Consider the following 12,125-nt stretch of genomic DNA (forward strand, 5'->3'; position numbering starts at 1 on the left):
AGGAAATTCAAGACCACTGTTACCCTCCCCAGGAGTGGTCCACCAAAAAAGAACACTCTAAAAGCAAGACGTGTAAAAGTCCACTAGGTTTCAACGGACTGCAGGCTAACTTCGAAGCAACTAAAGTCCTTACTCACATTGGCTAATGTTTATGAGCCCATCATCAAGAGAACACTTAACAACCATGGTGTCCATGGCAGAGTTGCAAGGAGAAAGCCACTGCTCTCCAAAAAGAACATTGCTGCCCATCTGCAGTTTGCTAAAGATCATGTGGACAAGCCAGAAGAATACTGGAGAAATGTTTTGTGGATGGATAAGACCAAAATAGAACATTTTGGTTTAAATGAGCAGCATTATGTTTGGAGAAAGGAAACACTGCATTCCAGCATAAGAACCTTATCCCATCTGTGAACCATGGTGGTGGTAGTATCATGGTTTGGTCCTGTTTTGGTGCATCTGGTCCAGGATGGCTTGCTCTCATTGATGGAACAATGAATTCTGAATAATACCAACACATTCTGAAGGAAAATGTCAGTACATCTGTCCGAGAACTGAATCTCAAGAGAAAGTGGGTCATGCAGCAAGACCCCACAAGTCGTTCTACCAAAGAATGGTTATAGAAGAACAAAGTTAATGTTTTGGAATGATTGAGTCAAATTCCGGACCTTAATCCGATTGAAATTTTGTGGAAGGACCTGAAGCAGGCAGTTCATGGGAGGAAACCTACCAACGTCACAGAGTTGAAGTGGTTCTGTACTGAGGTATGGGCTAAGATTCCTACAAACCATTGTGCAGGACTGATCAGCAGTTACAAGAAATGTTACTTGCAGTTATTGCTGCAAAAGGGGGTCACACCAGATACTGAAAGCAAAGATTCACATACTTTTGCCACTCACAAATATTTAACACCAAATAATTTTTCTCAATAAATAAATGATAAAGTATATATTTTTTGTCTCTTTTGTTTGATTGGATTCTCTTTGTCTACTTTCAGGATTTGTGTGAAAATCTAATTATGTTTTGGGTCATATTTATGCAGAAATATAGAAAATTCTAAAGGGTTCACAAACTTTCAAGCAGCACTATATATATATATATTTATTAGGGATGCCAAAATTAACATGTTAACGCAAACTCATTTTAACTGCACTAATTTTATTTACGTGCGATTAACGCAACGCGCATTTTCTGTTTGACCCGTGACCTAACCCATAGTTGGAGAAATGGAGATGCACAATGTTGCCAACTTAGTGACTTTTCAGACCCTTTTAGCAACTCCCCCCCCAAAAAAGTGCCTAGCGACAAATCTAGCGGCTTCTTGGACAAACCTTATTTAGTTTCTGACACTCGCCGGCCGGTACTGCCGCTCGAGCACCAGGTCTTGCTTTCCCAGCGTGCGCACACACCTCTTTCTCTGCATCTGCTCTGTTCAGCGAGAGGCTGAGATGAGCAGCGCTTTCAGTTAAAACACATATTCTGTTGCGTCTCTAATTTTACATGCAAGTATAGCCGAAATCACAGCACAGCTATTGTCTTCATCTTATGTGTATTTGATTTCATCAGACGATGTCTTGATAATAAATCAGGATTTTTGTGCAGATTAACATCTTTGGAAGGGAGAGCTGGTTATGTAGTCTTAATGGGTCACGTTTCAGTCACTATTTCATATTAATTCCTTTGTCTGACAACAGAAAAAGTAAAATATATAAATGAAAACGGTTTTATTGAGAATTTAGCTGCATCAAAATACAATATGCCAAGATCCAAAGAAATTCAGAAATAAATGAGAAAGAAAGTAATTGAGATGGGGCAAACACTTTTTCACACAGGGCCATTTTGTTTTCCCTTAATAATAAAAACCTTCATTTAAAAACTGCATGTTGTGTTCACTTGTGTTATCTTTTACTAATATTTTAATTTGTTTGATGATCTGAAACATTAAAATGTGACAAACACGCAAAAAAATAAGAAATCAGGAAGGGGGCCAACACTTTTTCACACCACTGTGTGAAATATACACACACACACACACACACTATATTAAGGGTGGGCGGTATGTAGTGTAGTGTCTACAATTAGAGATTTTGCCATTTCTTATATATTAACACAGTACAGTACACACAAGTTATTAACACGTAAGAGTAAAACCTGAATGAAAAAAGAGTGAAACATGCTGTTTTAAGCAGTTATTAAAAGCTGTGAAAAATAACTAGATGTGATGCTCACCTTGACTGACACAGCTGAAGCTCACATACAGAAAGTGATGCACTGAGAGTCTCAGACAGCATGCGACCTCGAATTTGGGTTGTACATGATTAAATAGACTTGAATACAGTTACTAATTCACCTAAAGTGTGTACACAGTAAGCCGTCTCTCTCAGACAGCATGTGATCATAAATTCAGTATACTGTGGCGCTTGAATGGTCAGTTGCGTCAAAATGCCTGTCATGTGGAGTATTCACATAAACACAGTCAGTTATGCGTTTAATTAACGTAAACAGTAGGGTGAAAACCGGGTATATATTGGGTCCATGCATCCGGTTTTAAAGGCTTATAAACCTGTTGCTGTCTATGTCAAACAATAATAATTAAACAAGAAAGGACAGAGAAAATTACTCACTGCTCTTGACTGAATCAATTTTGGATCTTTAAAGAGAATTTTTTCTAAGAATCAATTTAATCAAACATATAGAAATATATCAGTATTTATCCTGATTGGACTTAGGACTATCCTTTTGGACTAGAAGCCCTATTGGACATCATTTAGTGAAGCTCTGTGACCACAAATAAACTGGAGCAAAAATGATTGAATATGTCCTGTTATTCTATTAAAAATATCAACTACTACTTAATACAACTACTGATTGATTTGGCTCATTTGACCGGTACTCCTGACAGAAATTACTGTAACTGTTTTTGTCATAAACTGTGGTCAGATATCAAAGCTGGACTCCCAGATCTAAATCTTGCTTGTTTGATGCATACAAAATAAACTTTTTCGGCAATTTAACATTTGGTATATCTCTAGTTTTTAATGCCACCGTAACTGGAATTTTGCATCTCTATATTCTGTTCTTTTCTACATTGTAGATAATCTACTTTTTAGTGTCTTATTTAACTTGTGATCAAGTGTATCTGTGTGTGTGTGTGTGTGACTAACAAAACAGATAAAATAGCCATAACATATTGTAAGTCATCACCTTTTAATCGAAGAGATGCCATTTGAGACAAGAGTACATGAAATTTTACAACAGTTACTCAGATCTTGAAGCTAAAAGGGCCTTCTGTGTTTTCCCATTACAGTGAGGAGCTCTGTAAAGAAATGGTGGATGGTTTGAGGATAACATTTGACTTTACCCTTCCACTAATCCTACTCTACCCAAGTGAACAAGCTCAGTTCAAAAAAGTCAGCTTCTCCAAGTTCTTCCAGCCAATCATTGACAGCGCAACCTGCACCAGTAGGTAAGAGAGTAAACAATGAGTAAACTGTACTAAAGACATCAATTTGTTTTGAAATGCCATATTAAACTTAGGAAATAATTTGTTAATTTTTAACTTTTTTTATGGTTTACAAATGTTGTCCTAATACTGTATCGGATCATTGATTTGACTTATTTATACTATGACTTGGGATTGCCATGATTTCAGATCTTCAGTAGCTGATGCAAATGCCTTGAGATGTCACTTTAATCATGCTTCATGGTATGCTACTAGCTAGTACTGTGATACCACTTTTTTTCCGCATGTATTTATATAGTGTTTCATACCGTATATCTGCATACACGCTGTACATTATACAGTTTGGTTCTGTTCAGTTTTTGGTTTTTATCCAAGAAGTACTGTCAGGTCAATAATCTTGTTGAAATATGAATTGTCCTTTAAGTTCCAACTGTGCAAGCAATCAAACCACAGGCAACAGTGACAAGGAATCTAAACTCCAAACCTAAAGGCGACTAAAGGAGAAAAAATGGGCCCCCTCTATCACTGCAAACACAGAGAAAAGTTTGCTACATTTTGATTGTATCTTGGTGGACTAACGTAAACAAGGTAAGGCTTAGGCCTGGGCGATAAAACGGTATCGATATTTAACGTATAGTCAGCTCGGTAACGATAGAAAAAATGTTCGATATAGTGCACGATATAGGCACGTGCTATGAGTGATGCAGACAGCACACACAAACACGAACATATGCTGAAATGAGTGCTGTGCCTGCCTGTGATGAGGAGATTGTGAATAAAGAATGAATATTAGTCGAATTCAAAATAAACATTTGCATTTTAATGTTAGTTGTGCATCAGGGAGCGTCATCAGTGGCGCACGAGATGCGGTGAGTGATGTAAGTGACGTTGTTGCATTTTAATGTTTTGTTAGTCTAGCCCACGAGACACGCCGCTGCTGCGTTATTCATTCAAAATATTAGAGAAATATAGAAGCTCAATGTGGAGATGATCTTGATTAGGTTAAAACCGAAACCAACACAGAACGCATATTCAGCGCATTTTTTAGACGGACAAATATGACTGCTGCACTCACGTCTCACAGAAGAGATGTACAGAAAGCCATGCAAAGTTAAAACAATTTAAACTTTTAGAAAACGTCACAAATTTGTGGAGGTTTATTCCTTTTCACTGCGTCTCATATGTTTTAAAATGCAATCTGTGTGAATGGCGGTTCGGTTCTTTGGATTAAGCAATGCATAAATACATGATGCTGTTTTGTTTATAATTGTTTATGCAATTTACGAAATTATATTTGATTTTTATGAGTTAATTTAGACTTAATGCACGTTTTTTTTATACAGTTACTTCCTTGCGTTGACAATTTAAATGCGCTGCATTATTTTGCTCTACTATGATGTGACCCTGTCTCTCACTCTCTCTCTCTCTCTCACACACACACACGCGTGCGCACACACACACACGATGTGCAAAACTCCGCATTTGAACAGTCAATAGCAAATACTTAAACTAATAACAGAACAGTAGCTGATTCAGAAGCGCCAGATTGTCATAGCGAAGTCAGAATTACCTCCTCTCCTAGGTTCACGAAACGGTCGTCCATAAAATGCATTGCTGTTCTGTTTTAAGTGATCTTAAAGATTCCTAAATGCATCTACTTTTGGAAGGCTTTCGCCTAGAAACACACAGCGTCTCCCTGACATGGCTGCTTCAACACTAACTGCAGTTACTGAAACCACGCCGCCTTTCTTTGCGTGCACATTTGGGCGCATTATGCAAATATTTCCACATAGTGAGGTAGATATGTGGGGGCGTGTTAGAACGAGCCATTTTAGGGGGGCGTGGCAGAGTCTTAACTTTGATAAAGAATATCTCTTTGGTTTTGAGACTTTAGTCTTTGCAACTTCAGGGATCTTATCTATGCACAATCAACTTGTAACACTCCAAAGAGAAAGGAAAACTTGAAATCGCATCATATGACCCCTTTAAATTTTTATTTTGTGTTTGATTGTTAAAACAAATAATATATGTTGTTTGTCTCAATAAATTGGGTTAATTTTAAAATACAGTGGTTAAATTTAAAAAAAAATTCTATTGCTCTTTGTTTTTAAAAAGGTTATAAAAAAATGTCAATAATCATCGATACCGAACGATATGAATCATTATATCCTTGATACATCTTTTAGCTATATCGCCCAGCCCTAGTAAGGCTTCTAGGATAACTACCTGAAGGTAGTTGAAGACCCCTTGTACCAAGCCTGAGAAGGACAGGTGCCATTATAATTTCTGCCCTTTACCCATCTTGAAACTAATTTCTAAGATTTTGGCCTGTGACTGCCATACAAATTCTTTAGGATTTCCTGATGTGGCAGCAGTGCCTGAAACAAATATAGATCATAAAGACCCATCCAAATTAGTTGATACAAACTACAACACATCCAGTTCATACGTATTAAAAGAAATATGTATTCTCTGTGACAGCTGTTTGTAATACAACCATTTACACAAATGCAGCTGTTAACACACAAATGAATGCATGACAGTTAAAATCTTCTCCCTTCAAGTTTAGAATGTTAAAACAGGTTTTGTGGTGATGGTTTAGTGAGTGAATAATGCAAATGTGAAACTCTACGTACAGTATACTATTCTAACTGTGTGCTTTAGGATTATGCAAATGAGTATGACAGGAGTAAAGAAGTGTGGGCAATGTGAGAAAAAAAAAACTACTGTGAGCGATTGATTCAATGATGTTGGGAAAAACATCCAATTAAGATCAATTTGACCTGACATAGGAATGAATGAAATGTTGAAAAACATTTTTATTAGATTTTTTTATTTTCATTTTTATTTAAAAAAATTATATTCATAAAGAGCTGAGACTACAGAATATTCCCAAGGCAAAAAACACTTACAGCGATAAGTGTTAAGTGATAAGACTAGCGATAGCAAGCTAGCTTTGAAAGCACATCAACTCCTTCCCTGCATAGTCACTTTGCAAAGCCATGCCTCCTCCAAAACACACATGAATGCACTCAGGCAGATGCTCAGTGAGTAGGGATGGGTATTGTTTACATTTTAGCAATATCGATACTGATACTGCTTATCGATACCGGTACTTATCAATGATGTTATCGATAATACTCTATAATTTGGTGATGCTGCATGTCATACCAAACCTCCCATGGCAGGTGTGTCGTCAGCTTGAGATCGGTTTATGAGATCAGCTTCTTCTTGCTGGAATGCGCTGATGGCGTATCATGTCTGCGCAAACAGGGTGTACAGAGGTATGCAAATGCATATTTTGACAGGCAGGCAGGAGAGCCTATCGTAATGTTCGGATCGAACGTTTTGATTGGACAAACATTTTATGGTCTTATGCCTTCCACAGACGATATAAATACATTTTGGGAAATGGGGGAAAGATACAGGTATGCAGACCACACACTGGTTTGTAGGGATAACAAGGAGTTCTGTCTTTGCATGCATGAAGCAGAATCATCTTCAGCTCAATTTTGCAGAGAGGTCTGAAAGGCAGACAGATATAGGAGCTGAGACATTGGGATCATCAGGTTGAAATGAAAGATAGAGCTGCATATATTATCTGCAGAGTAGTGGTAGGGAAGCCAAAAGCCTTGTGATCAATCCCAGTGATGTGAATGGAGAAAAGACAAGTGAGAACTGAACCTTGAAGCACACCAGTGGTTTTGCTGATGTGATTGACACCCCTCTTTTAAAACATGAAATATCTGCGTCTTGTTACTTATAGTGCCAAACGCTTCAGAATAAGGACAGATGATTTACAATTTGTTCTTTAGCCAACCAAAGAGTTTCAACAATGTCCACAGGGTAGATTAGTATTAATGGATGTTGTAGCAAGCTCCAAATGGGTGGATCTTGAGCTCCAAGTTGGCTGTGCAAACCTCCAGAGGCTTTTGATTGATTAATTTAATGTTTTGCACTTGTGGGGTGGGGTGTTGTATCTGCCTCATATTCCCAGTTAGTGGAGTTTTGTTTTGCTCTGCCAAAAATTGAGATTTTCACTTGAAAAAGTGTCATGCTGAATGATAAAATAGAGTAAGCTTGTTTTACATTTGCATTTTAAAAAGTGCAGGTTTTCCTAGTGAATTCTGTTTGAATTTTTTAAAGGTACATTTTCAAAATATGTTAGTATAAAATGATTATGCTTAACTGTAACTGAGCCTCGTCATTGTTTCAAAATCTACTCTTGTTTTCATTATGGTTATCCAATTTACTTTTGCGGATAATGTAATTACAAAACAGAAACACTTCAATGCAATAGTTCTAATGATCAGTAAAATTGTATGCCTTTTCATGTTTGTTGTTCTTTAGGTGTTGCATGTTGGGAAAAATAAAATTGCAGTGTGCAAAGAAAAATTCCAGGCGATGTAGTCCATTCTTCACTTGTTTGGAGTGCACATTGATTACAAAAGCTGCACATCTGGTATAAATAAACTGTAGGTTTTTGTGTCGGCATTTAAAATGAATAGTTCTCATTCCAGGATGACACACAAGTTTTTAATACTAGGGGAAGATCATCCAACATGTTCTCTCTGCCGAAAACACTTTATCCATGAAGCATGTTTTATTAGATTTTGCTGGTTTTGACTCTGCGAGTCTTTATTCAGTTAACTCGTTTGAAGAGATTCTTAACAGAGTTAAGCCAAATACAATTTTAGAATTTTTAGCAAAAATAAATGGTAAAAACATGAATATTCAGTCATAAAGTTTCTTGCCATGAAAATAGCCACAGAAGCTGGCATGGCGTTATACACAAACAAACCAAAGGAATAGTTCATCCAAAAATGAAAATTGTCTTGCCCTCATGCCATCCCAAATGTCTGTGTATTCTGCAGAATGCAAACAAAGATTTTTAGAAGAAAACGGTCACCATTTACTTTCAAGTAAACAACAGTTATAATTACCGTTCACTTGCATGGCTTGGGATATTCTTCTTCTTAAAATCTTTGTGTTCAACAGGAAAAATAAAGTCACAAATAAAGTCATCTGGTATGGAATTGGAGGAGGGCAAGAAAGAAAAGAGACTGCACACTTCCTAAACATCCTACTAACAACATCACAAGACATTAATTATTGGGGAAATCACACTGATGACTGTCACACAATGCTAATGGATTATAAAACAAATAATCAAAACGAAGATATCAAGATAATTCATATACACAGAATGTGATAAATAATGTCAACACAAAATGGATAAATGCAATGCTGTTGAACTGAATGGAGCTGTAAGGGAAACAGGTCAATTTAGCTCAAAGGGAATAATTTAAGATTTTAAAGGGAACTCCACCAATAATATGTAAGGGCATTTGGACAGAATCAGGATCTGGAGGTACTTGCTTTCTTGTGTGCGGGGTTTCCTTCCTTGTCTGGTTGCCGAAAGGGGTTTCCCGAGGTTGCTGATTGGCTGGAGGTTCAGTCTTGGGAAGCCAGTGGTTGGGCGTTGGCTGGCGACGCGGAGCTGTGGTCTGCAGTTGAAGTTTTAGACTGCACTCTTTCGGAGATGCGGCGTTAAGCAAACTTAACTCGGAACACACGAAACTCTCAACATGGACAAACACAGCAAACAACAAGACACCTCCATGACAGTTACTGTACTGGTGCAGGCCACAGGTTATTTAGGTACAGGTGAAAAAGTTTAATTAGTCAAAATAGTTTAGTAAATTGAATATGTTTTAGTTCAATCTGGAAATTGTTCTAATTTGGTTCCGTACGTTGATTCGTCAATCAAATTTTGTGGATAACTTTGTTTGGTTCTTCTAGGTTGTCTTAATTTAAAATGTTTACCGTTAATTTTCTAGTAACATCATTTGCAATTAAATTAATTGACCTATCGTGCATGGAGCTCTCTGGCTTCCATTTGGTTTAGAATGACTGGCGGATATTAGGTATGGAGAGTCAATCCTAATATCAGACCTTTGACCCTTGCAGGGTGTCTAGGTGTTTCACCTACTAAGGAAAGAGGGGAAGGAATTCCTAGCATGGCTTACAACTACTGTTGAGCTAGGATGTTGTGTGCAGCTAGTGTGTCATGTACCTTAACTTAGTGTCAGGTGTTCTACCTATCGTGAGGATGGCTGCATGTTTCTTCCTGGTGGGCATCTGTAACTTTGTTACGCTAAAATTTGGGTATTTTACTTGTGGGAAGAAAATGTTTGTTGAATGTGTTATCAGTAGATGTGGTTACCTCTGGGTGTAGGTAATGTTGTGTGTGTGTTAATGGTGTAGTGTATATGTGGTCAGATCTGTTTCAGTCTGTGTTATCGCCCCCCTTTTCTTGTATGTCAGTGAAGACGGGCTCTCTGCATCCTTGGCTTGGATGAGGGCATGTCCGTGGTTGCTGTTGCACAGACAGGAATGTGGTTCTTGGAGTTGATTTGACAGTTTGTTATTGAGCGATGGGTGACTGAGGTGATGTTCTTTGGTACCTCAGAGTTTCATCAACAGTTGGCCGTGAGAGACTTGCTCGTTCTGGGTGGTTGTTGAACAGGTGCTTGTCATCTCTGATGTGGTGTACCAGGTGATCACCGGCCTTCCGTTCTGTCGCTGGTCACAGCGAGCATGACTCAACTTTGTGGTCATCCATGTTCAGCTTTTCTTGCAGGAACTCTTTCATTTGTCTCATGACTTGTTCCATGTCATCTGATGGTAAGCTGTCTTGTTCTTGTGCATACTCAGCACTGTGCATGTCTGAGTGGTGCTGAGGTGGGGTTTTTTGTCGCTTACCCACACGAGTTGCTCTTGGATGAGTCAGGTGATTACCTTTGGATGTCTGCTTAGGTTTCCAGTTGTTCCTATCTTTTGGGTTTCTTGAGAAGCGTGGCTGTTCCCATGGATTTTTCCAGCGGCTGGGCTGAAAGCTGTCGTGGACATGGGGGTCACGTTCTCTGTGCTCTTGATGGAAGACTCTGGTGTCGTGATGCCACTGGGTGTCGTCCAGTGCAAGGCTTGAGTCTTTGGTTACAGAGTTCAAGAGTGTGGATGTTTTGTTACCTTTCTTTGAGGCCATCTTCTGCTTGTTGTAGGCCTTCTGTGTTAGGTCACGCAACTGTTGGATGGTCATGGAGCGTGGACAGGCCATGACGCCTAGATGATGGCTGACTCCGGGGTGCAGGTTTCTTAGGAAGAGGCTTTTGAAGTTCACATCCTCTTCAAGGTCAGGTTCGTTGTGTGCACCAAAGTAGGCTTGTCGGAGTCGGTTGTAATAAGCTTGTGGAACCTCTTGTCGACCTTGTTTGATCTCCAAAGCAGTTAACAGTCCATGTTCAGACTCAGGGTCTGTAAACTCTTTAATCAGGACCTCACGAAGTAGCTGGTAGCTTGACTTTGTTTGACTGGGCTGTCGATCTAGGAAGTTTCGTACCTCAGGACTGGACGTGGCTCTAAGGAGGTATAACCTGTCTCTGTCAGTCACACGAGGTCTCATTTCCAGATGAAATTCGATATCTTACAGGTAAGCCTGGATGTCGTGGCCCTCTGCAGAGTTTGGGTTGAAACTGCTGATGGTTTTAGACAGCTGGTTGAGGTCTTTGATGGTCAGCCCATGTGCAGCTCCAAGGTCTGCTTGGATGGGAGGTATTCTTTCGTTGGCAGGAAAGGGTTGTGTGGCGAAGGCAGGTGAGGTTTTGGGTTGTGGCCCTTCGCACCTTTCGTCATATGCCAGTTCTTGGATATGGGACTTTGCTCTGCTCAGCAGTGGTGAGACTGAGAGATGCTTCTCCTTTCTTGGCTCTTGTTTCAGCTCATAAGCATCTTTGAGTTCTTTTCTGACCAGGTAGAGCTCACCGTTGGTATCGTCTAGTTGTTGGGTCAGATTGTCCATTTCAGTTCTATACATTTCAAGGTGGTCTTTCAAGGGACTGATTTCAACATTCTTGTTTATGAAGTCATTCTTGGCTTTCTCTAGTAGCTGTTCGGCATACGGGAGTCTGTTTACCAGGTCTTTCTGGACAGCCTTTGAATGTTGCTGGTCGAGCTGCGCTGCTGCCAGGGCTGCTTGGAGTTTCATAACTTGTTCCGTTGTTTCCTGCTCCCTCTCGTTGGGTGCTTTGAGTTGATCTTGAACTTTCACTTCCAGCTTGTCTATGCGGCATTGAGCACGTGTCAGCTCCTCTTGAAGGTGGGTGATGTGCTTGTCGCTCAGTTTCAGCTGGGTTGTGAAGGCGTAGCTTAGGGAGCTGGTGATTTTGACTAGCTCCTCGTGGTTGTTGTTCTGGCTTGAATCTTGTGTCAGGAATCTTCTCAGGATTAGGATTATTATTAAAAATAATAACAGTTCAAATGTCTTGGAGGTGAGGCTGTCTGTCATGCCTCTCAGCCAAGTATTCACATCTTCCCCATAGGCAATGGGGTCTGCAGTCTGCGGCATTTTGGCACGCCGGGGAGAAGAGAGACTGACACAGATCTGTGTAGAGTAGAAGCCTATGTGTGGTGGGACAACTAAGTGTGGTATCAGTGACTGTGACCCACTAGTGAAGTGTGGTGATGATTGTGTTGGTCTCAGGTGTCTAAGTAGATTAGGGATGCGAAGACTTCGTCACTTCCAACGAGGAATAGGAAAAAGAGAGAAAAAGGTAAAAACAATTCAATAAAAAAAAAACAATTCCTTTTCGGTTTAGAGAAAAAA

General features: G+C 39.4%; 1 protein-coding gene across 2 annotated transcripts in view; it reads left to right on the plus strand.

Annotated features, from left to right (window-relative positions):
• Positions 1–12,125, plus strand: part of LOC107571708 (MSL complex subunit 3) — a 175,422-nt gene that overhangs the window by 70,244 nt on the left and 93,053 nt on the right. For both annotated transcript variants that reach the window (XM_016258038.1, XM_016258039.1), the window contains exon 8: positions 3,305–3,463. In XM_016258038.1, the coding sequence (XP_016113524.1) occupies positions 3,305–3,463 (159 nt within the window). The remainder of the gene's footprint in view (positions 1–3,304; positions 3,464–12,125) is intronic.

Source organism: Sinocyclocheilus grahami, unplaced genomic scaffold (genome assembly GCF_001515645.1).
Source record: "Sinocyclocheilus grahami isolate Dianchi unplaced genomic scaffold, SAMN03320097.WGS_v1.1 scaffold1638.1, whole genome shotgun sequence".
NCBI lineage: Eukaryota > Metazoa > Chordata > Actinopteri > Cypriniformes > Cyprinidae > Sinocyclocheilus > Sinocyclocheilus grahami.